At 35.0% G+C, this 17,729-nt stretch overlaps 2 protein-coding genes and 1 pseudogene across 5 annotated transcripts; all 3 read right to left on the bottom strand.

The window, feature by feature from the left end:
- Positions 1–208: 208 nt before the first annotated feature.
- Positions 209–6,209, bottom strand: LOC113738491 (uncharacterized). The gene is made up of 5 exons (XM_027265727.2): positions 5,475–6,209; positions 4,292–4,785; positions 1,620–2,024; positions 1,209–1,411; positions 209–661 (listed from the first exon to the last, which is right to left on the bottom strand). The coding sequence occupies exons 2-5, from the start codon at positions 4,722–4,724 to the stop codon at positions 416–418; spliced, it is 1,287 nt and encodes a 428-aa protein (XP_027121528.1). The 5' UTR covers positions 4,725–4,785; positions 5,475–6,209; the 3' UTR covers positions 209–415.
- A 2,917-nt stretch (positions 6,210–9,126) lies between these two features.
- Positions 9,127–14,456, bottom strand: LOC113738557 (uncharacterized). Of its 4 annotated transcripts, none has more exons than XM_027265791.2 (6): positions 14,137–14,456; positions 13,749–13,818; positions 13,274–13,532; positions 12,493–12,644; positions 11,694–11,833; positions 9,127–9,490 (listed from the first exon to the last, which is right to left on the bottom strand). In XM_027265791.2, exons 2-6 carry the CDS (start codon positions 13,753–13,755, stop codon positions 9,323–9,325), a joined length of 726 nt encoding a protein of 241 aa, XP_027121592.1. In that variant the 5' UTR covers positions 13,756–13,818; positions 14,137–14,456; the 3' UTR covers positions 9,127–9,322. The 4 variants fall into 4 exon arrangements, with proteins under 4 accessions (XP_027121592.1, XP_027121594.1, XP_027121593.1 ...); XM_027265793.2 differs by having other exon boundaries at positions 13,745–13,818; positions 14,137–14,455; XM_027265792.2 differs by having other exon boundaries at positions 11,694–11,830; positions 14,137–14,453.
- Positions 9,539–11,467, bottom strand: LOC113740036 (large ribosomal subunit protein eL43z-like; annotated as a pseudogene).
- Positions 14,457–17,729: the final 3,273 nt, after the last annotated feature.

Genomic DNA, 17,729 nt, shown 5'->3' with positions numbered 1-17,729 from the left:
GAACTATACATATAATTTTAGTATTAAAATAAAAAACTAAAAAATGTCTGTTTTGACATAAAAATCACTTGGTTTGTTTGCAACCCTACCTATATGTCCCCTAGAATATGCTTGCCCCAACAACAAATGGCATATAACCGGCCATTTTGCGTAATCCTGATGAAAAAGTTCATCTAATCAAAACACCAAAACCGCATAGCTCATTCCATCCTGTATAATTGCTGATCGCGAAATAGCAATCTCTTTTAGCCTAATTATTATAACTTAAACCTTCAATTTACTTACTAATATACATCCAGTAGTTTTCTCATCCTAAGAAATCCTTAAACAAAAAGAACAAGAAACGAAAGGAGTTGGTCGTCCAGGAGCAACTATGGAGCAACTACTGCACAAAGCATTCTAGATTCTTAACCAACTAGCAAGGAAACAAAATGGGGGAGGGGTCTCTTTCCAGCTTCCCACCGCAGCAGTCAATCCTTTTCATCTTTTCTTCACACCAAAACAACTGCCCCTTGCTCATCTTCACCATTCTTACAACCCTAGACAACACTTTGACATCAATGGTGCCAAGCAATAGATCCACATCCTCAGCTATGCTGGGCCATGCTTTCTTTTTCCAGCTCTTTGTCCTATTCCGCTGTTCCTTCAGTTTCAATGCTTTCTGTAATTAAGAGGCTTCAAAAATAAATCCAGGAAAGCAGTTTGCAGAAGATATTTGTAGGACACCTAAGCAGACTGCAAAACTCCATCATGGTCTCATATTGATGGATCAATACAGTTCACTTCTACAATGTATCCCAATTTTTTAAAACAGGTTGACAATCCATACAATCACACCACCAGAGACACACAGCCACAAGCATGCATGCACACACACATGCAGAGATGCATCATAGATAAGAAGAGGAAGTGAATACATCAAAACAGCCAAATAGATCAAAAACCAAAGCAATGATACAAGAAGGAAAAGAACTGTGCAGAATTAACACGAGTTTTGAGTCTTTGACAAAGCATGCAAGCATTTTCGAAGTGAATTTATAGTGTGAGACCAACAGGATGTAATGTTAAAGTAAATCAATAAAATCAACCTTTAACAAAAAGGTAGCAACAGCCAAATCACTCAGCCTCACGCTCTCTCTCTCTCTCTCTCTCCCCCCCTCTCTTGTTATTCTTCACACACACACACATGTACATATAAGTAGCCTCACCTTCTCAAGAGAAGATTGAATCTGTTGAAGAGGAGTAACCATGTGGTCCTGACTTCCAAAAACATTCCGCACACCACCTGATTTTTTCTTGTCCGTTTTTAGAAATTGATGGAAAGTCAGGATCGAACTCTCAATTATAGTAATCAGATTTGGGGCAAGCACAAGCAAATCTGACTCTTCGTCCATGCTTTTCTGATCTGAGCCTACAAGTCATAACAAAATAGGCTAATAGGAACAGCAAACTCAGAATAGGCTATTCGTGTTGGTTTAACCATACATACTTCACATAATTGGAGAACATAATATTACCAAAAGAATGCACAACCAAAAAATGGATAACTATCAAAACAAAAGAAAAAACTTAGCTGAAGTGATCCAAATATGCATCATTAATCTCTAACCAGACTATACCTTGGACTTTTGGAACCTGAAGCAGTTTAGGCAAAGAATTTCTCATTCGAGCATAAATTTCTGGCCTTGAACCCTGCTCAAATGGCTCATTTTCAATAAACCTTTGCAGTAGAACCTCAAACTGTTGAAATTGCTGAGCACTCTGATTGTAAGAGGTGGAAGTTTCAAGTCCGCAAGAAATTTTTTGGCTCAATTGAGTGTACTGGCAGTGAAGAGCTTCCCATGTCAAGCACGTCTGACCTACATATGCTGTTTCAAGGTCCTCGTAGGGATCACTTGCTTGCGGCTGCAAGTACTCCATTTCACCTTCAGGTTCTTTAACCGTTTTCAAAGATAAGCATTTAAAGGGAGACCTTAGCCTTTTCAATGAGGATCTGGGTGAAGGGCTCGAAGGAACATGAGAATCTGCAAGAAGTCAATCTTAATCTCATAACAAAATGGGGATCTAAAAAATAAAAAATAGTTAATGTACAATTAGACAGATGAAAGAAACTCAGAGGGAACAGATCACGAGCTGTAATTGTTTTTCTTCTTTCATATTGTCCTTCCCAGTTTCCTTGTTCCATTTCCTGTCTGAATTACTTTGTCTTTGGCCATTTTCACTTGGATGCTGACATCACCATTTTCAATCATAGAGCTGGTTTTTGCCAGCCAATGTCCGTCCTTGCACATAATCAAAAAGTGTTACAGTACTTAAGAGATATTTACTTGAAAAGAAAGTTTTCCCTTTAAAAAGCGTAAGTTGTGCACAAGGAATTGAGATCTAGGTGATACTCTTCCATTATCCAGATTTCATGAGCTCAATTATATCTACTTTGTATTAGGTTCATTGAGGTTAGATTGATGTTAAGAAGTTTCATACATATAGAATAATCGCCAAAGTTTAGCTTTTTATTTGTCCAGGGTTGTCATGGAACTCTAAATGTAGGCAACGCAGTGGAGGATCTTTTTTTAGGATTTTGGTGAATATAATTGCAGAGATGGAATCTGTACAAAGGATGGAGATGAATACTGTTGATTGGTAGATAAAAGTTGCCTACATAGCCTAATCAGCAGCAGTCAAGAATCCCGGAAGGAGATAAGAGCAAAATGAAAATATTTGTCAAACAAAAACATAATAATGAAGAAACATATTTGTCAAGGGCTATTAGGCAACTTTATTCTCGAGCTACTGAATTTGCAAATAAGGTAACTTTAGCATCGAGTCTAAAGTATGAGTAAACAGTATAAGTTGGCTGGTACAACCACAAGGGTTTATTACAAATAGACACTTTTGGTTCTGTTTTAGCTATTTGGCTTGTGCAAGAGTGAGCAGAAGGTATTCAAGAATTATTGCCTTCATTCAATTCATTCAATTTCTTTCAATCTGAACAACTTGCAGTCAGAAATGGTCAAACAAGCTATTCCTTGTTCCTGAAAATCAAGATGACATTAATTGCAAGATGTATAGCGTCTAAACAATCCAGAATGGATATAATCATTAGATCTTCATTCATTCTGGTTAGGAGTTCCTACTAATTATTATTACATCCATCAAACTTTCAAAAAACAAATATTTCTTTGTATGCATATGGAGGCCACCGTAACAAGTAAATCAGCCCAAGAAAACCGATGACCAGTCGACATTCCCTAATTTCTTCTCACTTCGCACCAAAACCATGTTTTTGAGACTTGGGAGACAGTTTATGCATTCCTGTATATGCCCACATGATTAACCAAACTATGCTAAACTGAAACATCAGATATTGCCTGAGCCAAGTCACTGCAATTGGACACATGAGGCATCATATGGCCAGGAAAAATTTCAACAAATTCACAGGCACGATAGTGCTGCAGACTCATATTAACCCAAAATGATAAATAGAGCAGTTCTAAAGCCATTAAATCTCCTCTTTTGAGAGAGGAATGAACTAGCAGCTTCCAAGAAAGAAAGCAGGTAGGCTTAACGTCAGTGGAAGAAGCTAGGAGACAGCCCATTTTTGTATCCTTTTCTTTGTTCCAGTGTTCTAGTTGACATCCAGCGAAAATTTGCAGCCATCTATCCTTCAGAAATTCCTATTATTTCTTCTCTCTAGCAGTTCTTAGACCTTGGACCTTTAGTCAGTAGTGACCCAAAACAAATAGAATATTATCTCACATCAAACACGAAGGAGACAGAGACATTAGTTTGTATACTCCACAATTCCAAGTTTTACCAAATTGGTTGCTGATAGTTTTACATGTTTCTTAAGGCAGTACAATAAATTTAATCCTCAGCTAAAAGTTGTACAGTTTTAACTTAGTCATTAAAAAAAGAAACCATGAGAACTGCAAGCCACTACTGACCTCGCATTTTAATGATCAAGAAGAAGAACACGACAAGTATTTCAAACCCTCAGAGGCCAAAAGATTCTATTCCATGCACACATCCAAAAAAAAAAAAATTCCAAATCCCACTTGCAAATCCTTTGCTTTTGTGGTACTGCATATTATACCCCTAGCATTGACCACTGTACAAAGAATAACATCATGTATCATGCTTGTCATTGCAGTGCTCTTAAAAATTACTGACCTAAAGAAAAGATGTTTGGATGACAAATAGTATGTACGTAGCATGATTATGGGGCACATCCGTATATGGAACATATGTAAGAGGAGGAGCAATCATGATGTTGAGGAGAAACAATGCTTACCAACTTCATGCAACTGCTGAGCAATCAATCTATCGAAGAACAGCATTCGCTCAGAGTAGGTATCATGCAAGGCATCAAAAATTGACCAGAACTGTTGTCCTTCAGCTTGTGCATCCCTCCACTCACTAGAGCTGGTATCTCCTTCTTCTTCATCCACATCTTCCCCATCCTCTGGCGATGCCTCTTCAGGTATTAACGCCATAAAACTCTTTCTTCTAAGTTCTTTCAACCTCCGCTTGACCTCATTAGTGATGAAATCATCGTCATCATCCTCAGCCTCTGTACTGCTGGTATCAACATCAACTGCCTTGTCTAAATCGTCAACATTTTTATCCTTGGGCTCCTCTGGCTGAGGGAGAGTCTTATCCCTGGCATTGATTTCCAGGCTCGGTTTTTGGGATCTAATAAACTTCTTCATTTTGAGGAAATCCATTTTGCCACAGAACGTTGAGGCACAAGCATGGGAATCAAATCTTTTAAATCCTTCTAATCACCTGACGATCCAAAACAAAATTTGACAATCCAAACAAATACTCAAACACCACATTAAACAAAATGCAGGCCCTTTGGTGTGGATGCATGCCCTTTTGAAGGCACAAATCCCACCTTTAACGGGGATCAGATTTTGGTTTTCTAACATCATGGTGTGATATAAAAGGACTTATTTCAAGCATAACTGCAGTTAGTTCCACCCAAGAAACGTGATTAGATATCTCTAATTCAAATGTCAAGCGACTAAAATTATCGGGGGCTTATTTTTTAAAGGTGGTAAAATAGAAATATGGAAGGTAGGTTGGGATGGTGAATGTAAACAGGGAAGCTATGCAAAACAAGCGGTTTTGTGGCCGAAATCAGATGTGAAGCCGGAGAAGCAGATGAGCAGATATCCAAGAAGCAAGACAGCCTTAAGAACCCATTTTTCTCACCAAAGAATGGTAAGATGGAAATGGCAAAAGAAGAGAAAACAGAGATGCGGGGCTTTGCATAAAGATGCTAACAAGTAAAAGAAAGACAGTAGAATGGCGGTTAATATAACAGAGAAATGAGTACATTGCGTCAGAAATATGATATATGAGAACAAAAAGAAGAGAACTTGTAGGGTAACAAAAACCGAAGGCCAAATTGAGGAAAATGAATGAGTGCAGATTTTTTTTGGCTTTAAAAAAAAAAGGGCTTGGCGCACCTGAAATGCAGAACGCGGAAACAAATCCAGAGAGCAAGGCAAAGAATGAGAGGTTGGCGGTGCGGAGGGCGAGGGCGAAAAAGCCCTAATTTTTGGAGCTTTTAGCAGTGAAGACTGGGTGGAGACTGGAAGAGAAGCGTGGCTGGACTTGCTGCTACAGAGTAGTAGTAGCAGCAGCAGCAGGGAGACAAAAGTACACGTTTGAAACAAATAACACCATCAAACAAACGAAGACCAGCAAGCGATGTTTGTCTGTACTGCAATATATTAATGCTGCTATATATTAAGATTTTGTTATTGTGGGGGCGGAGGTTGTTCTTCTTCTTCTTCCGCTTCTATCGTTTTGACTCGGAATCTGCCCTCCCATTCCCGTTATGGTGCGCTGGTTCCTCCTATCTAGTGCTCGTCGTGGTACTCTCTTCAGACCCAGGCTTAAGTTCGTATCACGTCGTGGGGAGTATATAATTTGATAGTCTTGATTATTATCAAGTTTTTTTTTTTTTTTTGTGGGGTGCTGTAGACGATCTTAACTCAAAGTTTCGACAAACCTCCGTTTTTATTACACATTGGATACGCCGGGTTCGTAATGCGATGTTCTACTTTCTCGTCGATCTATCTATCTTGTTGGCACACTTGCTTACTACACCCAGCAAAGCCAAGTGCAGCAGCTGGTGGTGATGGTGGTGGTGGTAGCGCTTTCTGGTTTGTGATTTGGAATTGCATTCCCTTTCAGACCTTTTTAACAAGCGTAAGCAGCATTATCAAAAAGAAAAAACATGCGTAAGCAGCACCGTATTATTCCGGGGGAGCGACCCTAGCCTCTGCCTCGGGCTCTCAGCCCTCACTGCACTGCCTTTTCTTTCCTTTTTTTTTTTTTTTTTTTTTTGGCCCCTTTTGGATTTGTTTGCCTGGTCTGGATTCAAGACAAAGCCCCTCACCATGCATGGAACCCATTAGGGCCAATATCACCGTCAAGCCCCAGCCGCGAACACCAAAGCTTTTGATTCTCCCTCAATTCTTTTGTTCTAAAATTACCTATTTGTCCTTCCTATTCCTCCCTCAAATCACACACCCAAGTCCCAATCCCAATTACCTCTCCAAGTTCCTTTTTTTTTATTTTTATTTTTTAATCGAAACGTTAGATTTATATATTATTATCAAAACTTTACCGTATCTGGACAAGGGTAGAAACAAAAGAGACAAGTGTTCCATGATACATTAGCATCTAAGATTGGGATTTACCCATCAAGTCCTACTATATATATTTGATCCATAATTCCTCACATTTCACAAAATGAATTTTTTCATCTCCCATTGACCATGTGTATGAATAGTTTTTTTTTTAACCTACATATATATATCTATTTGATTTCTCTTGAATAGCACGAATAGCATGTAATATATTTCTATTTGATTTCAACTATAAACAAGTAATTGTACACATACAATTCAATAAATATATGCATGGATTTAAAATAAACAATTTTGTTTTAAACCCATGTGTATATCTATTTGATTTCACCATGCGAATTTGTTCAATATTTGTGGGCTTTTCTCTTTTAGTAATAATTCATTTATTGAGTTGTATAATAAGGTCATCTAATTAATGGGGCCTAATTCGAATTCTATAGTTATACTAATAAATTGCAATTTAAATCTAAAATTTCTACTTGTCACCTTTAAAACCAACAGTTGAATTATTTGCCTTGTGATTATTTTAAAATTTGAAAGTGCCAATTATTTATTTATTTTTTGTCATACTTTTCCTTTGTTTATTTTCTCTATCCAAATTTAATTCAATATAAACATTTGACAATGTTTAGGATTAAATCTCTTATTTGTTTTCAATTTTTGAGTAAAAGAAAATGAACATGAGTGAAAAGCTAATAATTTTTTTAAATTAATGTATATATCTATTTAATTTCACCTAAACAGTATGAATAGTGTGTAATATATCTCAATTTGATTTCGTCTAAATAGGCTAATTGCAGTTGTACTCATGCTATTCGTATTGTTCAGGTAAAATCGAATAGATACATACATGAGTTTTAAAAAAATTATTCATACATATGATCAATGAAAGATGAAAAAATTTATTTTGTGAAATGTGAGGGACAAAAAAATTCATTTTATGAAATGTGAGAGATTATAGATCGAATTGTGTCAAATTTGATTTGACAATTTTGCTCTTAAAAAATGATTGCATGGAAAGCACGTGATGGATTCCGACAAAAAACTAGTCGAAAACCTAAATAGGGACCAAATTTGATTAATATGAATTTGTAAGGGATGTAAAATTACACTTTTAAAAGCGAGAGATAAAAAAAAATTGTTTTACAAAATATGAGGAACATTTTGAATGATTTTCTCTTACGAATAATAACCAATTCTATTTTTGAGATTTTTAGTAAAGATTTACTTGCAAAACACATCCAACTCACACCACATCTTTTGCAAATATCCACAACGCTACTCAAACTTTTCACTAACTATATTGAAGGATTACCCAGTGAGAAAATAGCATATTTCATCTCCCACATTTTATAAAAAAAAAAAATTTTCATCCCTTATTTTTAGAACGAAGCAAAATCATTCTTGACATTTAAAAATTAAAACTTTTATATCCTCGAATCCAACTTTCAATCTGAATTAAACCATCCATCAACCTAATAATAATTTCGAGTATAAGATTGATAGATTTCTCGGTCAATTCTATCACATTCACATGACATTTTTTGAATCAAAAAGGGAGAAAAATTTAAAAATTGGAACATAAAATGACCATTCTTTGTCTTAGAATAGTAGGATTTTTTTTGAGTAAATTTTTTCAAGCACCATTAGTATATACACGCACGAATCCAGATATATACCATCATACAAGTGTGGTGTTTAAATTTAAATTGAAATAATGTGGCAGGTATCTAGACCCATCAGTGTATACAATAACAATATATGAATGATATTCCTTCTTTTATTATGTTATACTTTTTTATTTTTCCTTTTTTGCTTCATTAAATTTCATGTGAATATCAAGTTGAGTTAACCAAATAATCTACCAATTATACCCTCAAAATTTGTAATCAAGTTGTTAGGTGATTGAATTTAGATTGAAAGTTAATTTCAGGGATGTAATAGTTTCAATTTTTAAATGTCAAGAATGAATTTATTTCATTTTAAAAGTGCGAAAATAAAAGAATATTTTTGTAAAATGTGATGGATGAAACTGATCATTTTCTGTAATTTATTTTCTAATGTCCTTTTATTTTTATCCATCCACCACTAATAAATTGAGCTTCCACTGCCTTCATGCTTCCATCCCATCAACTCAAATCCCAGTTGAGTTTCAAGTATGTTTTTATCACGCTTAACGCCTCTAAGTCACAAAAGTTTGTGCAATACCTCAAGTACCAACTACCAAATGTCTCTGTATATTGGTTTTACAAGCGACGAGTCAGGTTGGGACGATCAGAATTTAGCTCTCCTTCTAAAAATGACCAGGCTTCTGTAGATAGCCCTTTGCAACTTCCTTTCACAAATTTTACCCAAGACTTCACTGGTTGATGTGGTACTAAAACAATGAACTCGCAAATACACACAACTTTGCGCCCTTCACCCGAGCTTAATACGCATTAGAACCATGACACATTGAAAATCATTACAATTTTAGTTGCATCTTGCATCATATTTCACATCAGAAAAGCCTTCATCTGTCATAACAACATATATATCCATGAATCAGTGAAGAATAGTAAAGCTCTAACTCTATCCTGTGAAACGAGTCTCATCAACTAGTATAGAACCCAACAATGCTTCTACAATCGATACACGCTTGGACCAAATGCCAACGCCTAGTAACCCAGCCAAGCAGATGGTATCATCTGAAATTTGTTCTTCGCCAATGATAGCAAATCATAGTAATCAACATGGTTGAAGCAGTCACGAAAGTCTGTGAAAAGCCTTTCAAAGACTCTCCATTGCACATTGTAAGACCTTGAGTACGGAAATGGTAGGAAAACCTGCAAATATTGAATCCTTTATTGTTTTTCTTTTTCTAATCATGATGCTTTGTAACAATAGAAGACTAGAAAATAATTGCCATGATGACGCTGTATCAAAATGTGAAAGAGCACTGATGGTTGACACCCACGATTTATCTAACTCTAGAAGCACTAATACACAGAAGTTCATCTTTAAGGCCTCACTTAAATCACTAGTTCTACACAAACCAGAAGTTCGATGAATGCCCATTAGTTCCTCAAAGATTTATCCAGTCAATTTTTTCTGATTTTGCAACTTAAATAGAGAACCATGCTTTATACACCAGAGATAATACTGATTCCTGAGTCCTAACCATTATAGGTCTTCTGAACTCTTTATGTATATGGCCCTCTCAAAACACAAAGGTACCTAATTTGGATCACTTTCAAGATAGGAAATAAGTATAAAAAGTGAGACAATTTACAGACAGAATACATGAGGGGGGAAAAACAGAAACACAGGTATCATGAATGGATAGAAACTTTGCAATTCAAAGAAAGCAAACAAGAGCTTTTGGTCAAAGCCGTTGCAATTAGAAGCGACAGCTAGAACTCGTATAATAACAGTAGTAGGTTGTGGTAGGAACGTATTCCTATGGTACCACAGCTGGCATCCCACAAGTCCCTTAATTGATAGTTACAATCAGTGCATTATCATTAAAATTTAACATTAGTCATTTAGCCGGGGTAGCATCTCCTTTTGCAATGGTGGATGGCTTTGGCCAAGAGGATGGAGGATGAATGAGGCATTGGAAGAAATCATGTAAACCTTGCCTCTTACTCTTTTGCCTTGAAATAATAACGAGAACAAGCTAATCTGGGTTTGTGATACCAATGGTTCCTATAGCATAAAATCTGCTATTGATCTTTATAGGAACACTCTATTAAAGTACTGTTGTACAACATTGTCTAGTTTAAGAAGCCTATCCACAGATGTGCTTTAGTCTTCTTGGACTGGTGGGTGCAGATGTACCATGAGTAGCAAAATGACTTGGACTGGTCAGTGCAGAATGCTTAGCAAAACAACCTTACTGTCCCTTGGAGCTACTGTCTACTTTTTGAGAAGAGGAAGGAATGGTAGAGTTTTTTCACTCAAATGCCAGTTGGCAGTATGTGTACTAAGAAGCTGTAATGATGTGACTAAAGCTTATTGTGGCATGATGGAGAAAAATGGCTGTTACAAAGAACAATTGAAAGGCTAGCATAGGGTTTATTTACTCAAATATTGCCTATTTATTGTAAATTAAAAAAGAAACTATTCTTAGCTCCAATACTTTTCTAAAGTACAAACCAAAACGTGTACTTGTACTCCCATTACCAATGGTCATCCACCTCTTAGTTCTGCTCCCTCAACCTATGCATGATGCTCCTGACCGTCACAGCAGTGGCAGTGTTTAATGTGTAAGCACCACCAGCTTTGACTCTGCCACAGTCCTTGCATCCCCAAATTCCAACAGCATTCCCCTTTACTGCATACATGCCATAAAATTCAAAGATATATCTACATGCTGACTATGCTAAATGACCTCAACATTCTTAATCTGCTTTCACTGCCTCTCACCCGATAATGGGCATCAAATTTCCCAATAATACTTGCCTTCTTGGTTGTTATGTTTAAGAGCTGGGAAAATTCACCACGGGGACGAGGCGTCCGAAGGATGGAGCCACAAAAACCCCAGACTTACTTTGTAGTCATAAGGAAATCGCTCATCGTAGAAAACCCAACCACTGGGCACACTTTATTTTGTGCAAGGGAAGAAGAAGTAAAGGGAAGGAAAAGGTCTTTTGGAGAAGATAGTCACCTCCTTAGGAATAACTTTAGAAGTACATTAAAGTTGACAATTTTTTTAGACAATATTTGATTAAATAACCGTTAGCACAGAAAGGGGTTAGCATGGAAAGGGGTTTTGATCAGCAGATCTTTTATAAACAGTATGCTGGTGCAGTGGTTACCATGTCTTCTTCGTGTAGCTTAAATTTAATGGTAGTAGTTTAGGAATGGGTTGTCTCAGATAGTATTTTTCTTCTGTTTCTGAATAATCTCCAATGATCTTTAATAAAAGTTACTTTCTTTTTCCTTTTTTCCTTTTTTTTTTGGGTTTTTATTTGCCGCGGGGGGGCGGGGTGGGAATGGGAACAAGGTGTGAGAAGAGGGGAGGGAAGAAAATGAGCGTTTGCTTACTTCACCATCCAGTGCTAGACGCTTAAGTACAGAAAAGGTCTGCTCAGTCTCCTCCAAGTTGTCAATAACAGCCAACCAGATGAGGGAAGCAAGCTCATATGCTTTATCCTGTGATTTGCCACAAGCAATAAACTGATCTGCTAGAAAGCAAAAGAATTTAAGGTTAATCTGGGGAGCAATAAGTTTCTGATGAAAATAATTATAAAACTACTGCCTCAGACAATGAACCACATAGAAACGAAGATCCCAGTATAACCACCTTAAAAGAGCATCAATTAGTTAAAAAAGAGATAAGCATCAGCCATAAAAAAAAAACACATTACACTCTTTGTACAATCTTGTCCACCAAGGCTTCTATATCAAAGCTTCCCAACAAATTCCAGAGAGCAAAATAGAAAAAACCCAAAATGGATCGACAATAAATCAGTTCCAAGTCAGAAGTTACAAGGCAATTGTAGCAACTTGTGCCCCAAGCAGAGAATGTTTGCTCAAATTACATATTCCCTTTGGCTCACTCAACATGTGCAAGACATTTACCTCTGAGCAGTACGTGATCTGGTTCAGACATCCAAAGATAGGGAACCAAATAAGCTTTCCCATAGCTTTTTTTTTTTCCTAGTTTCCATAAGACCAAATTCAGCCTGAGTGACATTCCTGGATCTAAGTTCAACTTTTCTTTCTCATTTTAAGCTGAACTTTTTAAATTATAAAAAGTCTCTGTAATTGTAATGTAATTCCAAATATAAAGAAGAAAGAAGAAATCAAATCCTAACATAACTTGAACAATCTGACAACTAACCAATTATGGTTCCATGAAGTATCCCAGATGGAAGTGGCATTGGTGAAACTTCAAGCTGCTCCCTGAGAAACAAGTAAGTATGCCCCACAATTTCATCAATTTCATCATGGAGTGAGAAAATCTGTTTACTGACATAAAGTGCAGCGTATCTCCTGAAATCACAATCACATTTGGCAACAAGATTGTCAATGATTGTTAATGACACCTACCTTTATATTAAAATCAGGAAGAATAAATCACAATATAAGGAAACATAAAGAAAATACAAAATCTGGATACTATTTAGAGACCGAATGTGTAGCACATAATTTTGTTTATTGTTGCAGTCTTTTAACCAATTATCCACTTAGAATTAACTCTCTTCCTAGAAAATTTGGATGTCTTCTTCCTCAACGAAGGAGAGGGAAGACAGCTAAGAGCGGAAGCTGTTTTGATGTTTAAGGTTGGAGTACGATAAGCCTCTCAATAAAAAAAAAGAAAAAGAGAAAACAGAGTTCTGATCACGTACAGTTTTCACAAGGGAAAAAAATTTCTTCCAATGCCAAATATTGTTAAGGAAAGCAATTAGAACCAGTGACGCCTAAAAAACCAAAAAAAGTACTATAACATGACACCTGAGTGACATTTATGCGAAGTGTACAACAGGAAGCTTGCCCTTAAGCTCCTGCTACTGCTGCTTGAGTATAAGTTAAATGAGGAAGGTCATGATTTGAGAATTATGTGATAATCTCTTCCAAACATGCATAAGTTCGTAAGCAGGTAATAAAAACTCCCAGTCTACCTTTTACTCAAACCTCGAGGAATAGGCCCTGGCCACCGTTTAGCTTGGCCAGCCAAAGGGAAACTCCTAATAAGGGCTGCATTCCACAAGCATTCTTCCTGGAATAGTTTAGCCCACTGTTTCTTGACACATGATATTTGCCCCCAGTCTGAGATGGGAACACGCAGGAAGATTTCTATCAGTAGATGATCCGGTAGCTTCGCAAAAGGACAATCAGCGGAAATTAGAGTTGCAGCAGTGTCTGTGTCTGTCATTTTCACTGCAGAACAACACTTGATATCTCAGGAAACAATCGCGGGCATTGCGACAAATGATCAGCACGGAACATAAAAGTCCATGCAAGTAACAACTACTAACGGGGTCGGGACTGAGAGTATGCAGAACAAACAGGAAAAGACTACATTTCTGTTTCTTTAATGCATCAAAGAGAACAAATTCAGCTGAAACAGGGAGAGAGAGAGAGTCACTCACGTACAAATCATCTTCGCGTGAGATTTCAAAGAGTTTATAATTATCCACTTGCTGTTGCCACGTCAATAGGTCGCCTGAAAAAGAGCAAATTAGAAAAGAAAAAGGATAGAAGGAATGGAAATTGTGATTCGGAAAATGCATTTAAGATTATGAAAGAGTGGCAACTCAAGTCATCAGGGACACGGACAACTATGAATTCTACTTTATTAGTGCAATAAAACTCCAATAAATAGGGCCAATCAGTTAAGGAGCGTTAAAAGGCTGGAACTTGAGCCCAATCAGCAGGTGGAAACAAACAGTTGAAGAAAATACGACCGAGCCACCGAAATAAATTAAGAAGTCAGAGAGGAAGGGTGGAGGTGGGAGGAGAGATGAATAAATAAACATTTTACCTCAGCCAAAAACCGTTGGGCTGTCTTGCTTCTGCTGAAGCCTCTGTAGCAGGTATGTAATGAAAGACTAAGAAGGAACAACCCCACAACCACAGGCGAAGACAGTCGCTGGAAAAGACGGCCAACAAAAGCAGCAGCAGCTTCCAGCTAACAGGTCGGGTTGGCCCGAACACCAACTGCTATGCAGGTGAATAGGTGATCGCCGCTCACCTGAACTGTGCACCCTACAAAATTAGGAGAGTACAAGAACATTCCTTCTGTTTTCAAATCCGGTCCGGATTGCAAATTTTTCACCAAGTGTTTAGGATTTTTTTTTCCCTCAAAAATTGGATAGAAGTTTATTTAAAGTTGGGGTAATTTCAGAAACTTCCTCTGTGGTTTCTAACAATTTCACTGAGTTCTCTAAAGTTTGAAAAATTACACATATCTCCCTTATCATTTAAAATGACAATTTTACCTTTAAATATTTTAATGAAATTCTCTTATTTAGCATGAATTATTTCAACATTTTCTTTTCTATCTTTTAAATCTAAAGCCATAATAAAATATTATCAAAAATATCATATCATAGTAATACAATTATTAATATAACTGTTTATCAAATAGTAGATATGGACATGAAAAATTTGACACCTTTTTCTTATAATTATACTAAATAATCTTATAATTGTATAGAAAAATAAATTAAAACTCATTTCACAAGGGCATTTTTGGATATTCATTTAAAAATTTGTCAAAGTCAATATTATTTTAAGGTTTTGTTACCAAAACTATGAAATCAAGGGAAGTAAGTGTAATTTTTTAAATCTTATGGGAGCTCAGTGAAATTGTTAGAAATCTCATGAGAGGTTTATGAAATTATCCCTTTAAAGATTATTTTAAATAATTACTGTAACACTTTATAGTGATGTATTAAGATAAAAAAACTATATTAAAAAATATATTTGCAATGCAAATAAATAACTTTGTGTAAATAATAGCTATTCTTTAAAAATCGATGTCAAACGAATATTCTCTACAAATTATACTATACAACTTTTCCAACATAAATAAAAATCCAATCAAGCCTTGGTTGGTAATAGGCCAATTATGTCCAAATAATTAACCAACCTGTCTTTGGTAAGTTGGCAATCAAAAGGGATTTAAAATCCCTCTTTGGGCTATAGGTTACCATTAAAAAAATCCAGAAAGTGTATTCTTTAAAGGTCCTGTTTATATGATGGAAATGCAGTGGAAGGAAGCGTGCCCCTGTGAAAAGTGAAATGAAGTGACATATAGAAAAATAAAACAAACGCCTTGTTTAGATTGCAATTTTTCTCTAAAAAAATTATACATTTTTTGTGGATATATTTCTCAATTATTTTTTCAGCTCACATACATCAAATTACTACAGTATAATTTTCTATAAAAACTCTAGAAAATAATAATCTAAACAAGATCTAAGTTTTTTGCTTGTGTTTGGTTATAAAGAAAATGATGCAAAAAAATACAAATGCTTGTGCTTGTTTAATTGAAAAGTCATGAAAAAAATTGTCTAGTTTGTTTGTTAATTAAAAAATTTCTATGTTGAATTTCTTCTTTTTTGTATTTAAAGTTAAAATATATAAAAACATGTAATATATATAGTTTTGCATATTAGAAGAGTTGTTTACCTCAAATCCACTCACATTCTTTAACAATAAGTTTATATATAAATATGTAGATATATAGCATATATATATGTATTATTTGCATATGTATAAGCCATTTCACACATATATGGATATAAAAAAAGAATATAAAATGTAAAAGAATATTAATGTAATCTAAATTCAACAAATTACTAATTTATTAAATGTATAAAATAAGAATAAAATATCTAATAATTTGATTATAAGTTGTAAGATGTTCAAATTTATGTAGCTCTTTAGGGTGGAATAAATAGTTTAGAAAGGAAAAATTGTAAAAGAAATTCAATTGTTTGAAACATTTCTATATTAATTTCTACAGAAAAAGGTTTACAAGGAAAAGAGTTGCTACAAAAAAAATGTGGTGGGCATTATAAATTTCCCATTAAAAACTCGTAGAAAAGTTATTTTCTTCCATTATCCTTCCCTTTTTCTCACCACCAAACACTAACTATGTAGTTAAAAATTAAAATTTATGGATAGAATATTATTAGGAAAAAATATTTAAAATAATACTATTTCACTTTTCATGACAATGTATGTAAGATAAATAGGTGATTAAGAAGATAAAAATGTAATTTAGATATAATATTTATTATAAAATCAAATTAGTTTTGCAAATAATACCCCGTCTAAAGAAATCTGCCCCTTTTTTGTGCTTCGAAAGCAAGCCTCATTCTTGTGAACGTTTCTTTTCCCATGTAAAGCCAAATAATATATCAATGAACTATGTTTTCTTATTTTGATTAAAATCCATACAGAAAAATACAGGAAACATAAACATTACCAAGTGGTTCCAAAATCAATTTATATGCATAAAATCGAACACATCTTAACAAATTAAATGCAATCATGCACAATCTTAATTGTGCTTAATTACCTAATGCCCAAAAAAAATGCGCTAGGATAGTCATTTTTAAGAAATAAACAGTTTTGTTAAATTATAAACACGTTTTCTAACAAATTTTTTATTTTCTCTAATTACCTTTTCATCTCATGTACATCATGATACAGAATTGTTACAATATATTTAATTTTAAATAATTGGCCAACTAATTGCAGTTCTTTCTCGAGGCAGAACTACTGTCAAACTCAAAGATAGAATATCAATTAATTGTACTACTTTTGAGCTCCTATAATTATTGTATTTAGTCTTAAGATTTCCAAATTTTTCCAATCTAAGATAGATCAAAATTCAAAATTCATCATATTCTTTGACTCAAAAATAGGTATCTTTTGTAGTTAAAACTACCGTCAAATCTCATCATCGTCAATTATTGTTTTTAGATGGAAATTCTGTTGATAGTCAAGTTTTTAAAGAACTTCCTTGTAGTTTTACTAAACTAGAAAAAGTAGCAGAATTTTGTTTGAAATAAGAAGACGAGTGAAGAACGATATCGGATGTCGGCGATGAAAAAGAAGAAAATGTGAGAAGGTGCGTTATACGGAATGATGAGGAAGGGGTGGAAGCAGTCCGATAAAGATGTAGGAGCGATCAAGAGAGAAAGCAGAGTGGGAAGCAAGATTTAGGTGAGAGAAGATTCCCATTTATTTTTGAATTTTTATATTTCATTTAAGGGATAATTTCAAAAACCTCTCATGAAGTTTATAACAATTGCAGCCACTTTTCCCTGATGTTTGCAAAATTATGAAAAACCTCTTATAAAAAGTATGATGGAAGGAAAAAGAAAATCAATGAATATCCAATATTACCCCTATTTGATATGTAAAACAAATTAGATGCTAAAAAGTCAACTATCACCATTATCCGTTAGGTGAAAATTTTAAATTCTTTTTTTTTTTTGTAGGAAAATTTAGAACCATGTTTTGAAAGCATTCTTTTTTGTTACTTAGGTCATTTTTGTTGTTTAAGTAATTTTTTAAAATATTTATTTTAACAAATGCAGCCCTAATTTGTTGGTCGAT

The sequence above is a fragment of the Coffea arabica genome, chromosome 4c (assembly GCF_036785885.1).
Source record: "Coffea arabica cultivar ET-39 chromosome 4c, Coffea Arabica ET-39 HiFi, whole genome shotgun sequence".
Lineage (NCBI taxonomy): Eukaryota > Viridiplantae > Streptophyta > Magnoliopsida > Gentianales > Rubiaceae > Coffea > Coffea arabica.
This window is presented reverse-complemented; position numbering and strand designations above follow the sequence as displayed.

Bases quoted from the DNA above. Each gene is read 5' to 3' on its own strand.
- LOC113738491 (XM_027265727.2), bottom strand. From the start codon at position 4,724: ATGGATTTCCTCAAAATGAAGAAGTTTATTAGATCCCAAAAACCGAGC. The intron at 2,025-4,291 runs GTAAGCATTGTT...GACTTCTTGCAG, and splicing joins TCAGCAGTTGCATGAAGTTG to ATTCTCATGTTCCTTCGAGC. The intron at 662-1,208 runs GTGAGGCTACTT...TCTTAATTACAG, and splicing joins TTCAATCTTCTCTTGAGAAG to AAAGCATTGAAACTGAAGGA.
- LOC113738557 (XM_027265791.2), bottom strand. The intron at 11,834-12,492 runs GTTAGTTGTCAG...TTTGCTTTCTAG, and splicing joins ACTTCATGGAACCATAATTG to CAGATCAGTTTATTGCTTGT. The intron at 9,491-11,693 runs GTAAGCAAACGC...CAATATTTGCAG, and splicing joins GTCTAGCACTGGATGGTGAA to GTTTTCCTACCATTTCCGTA.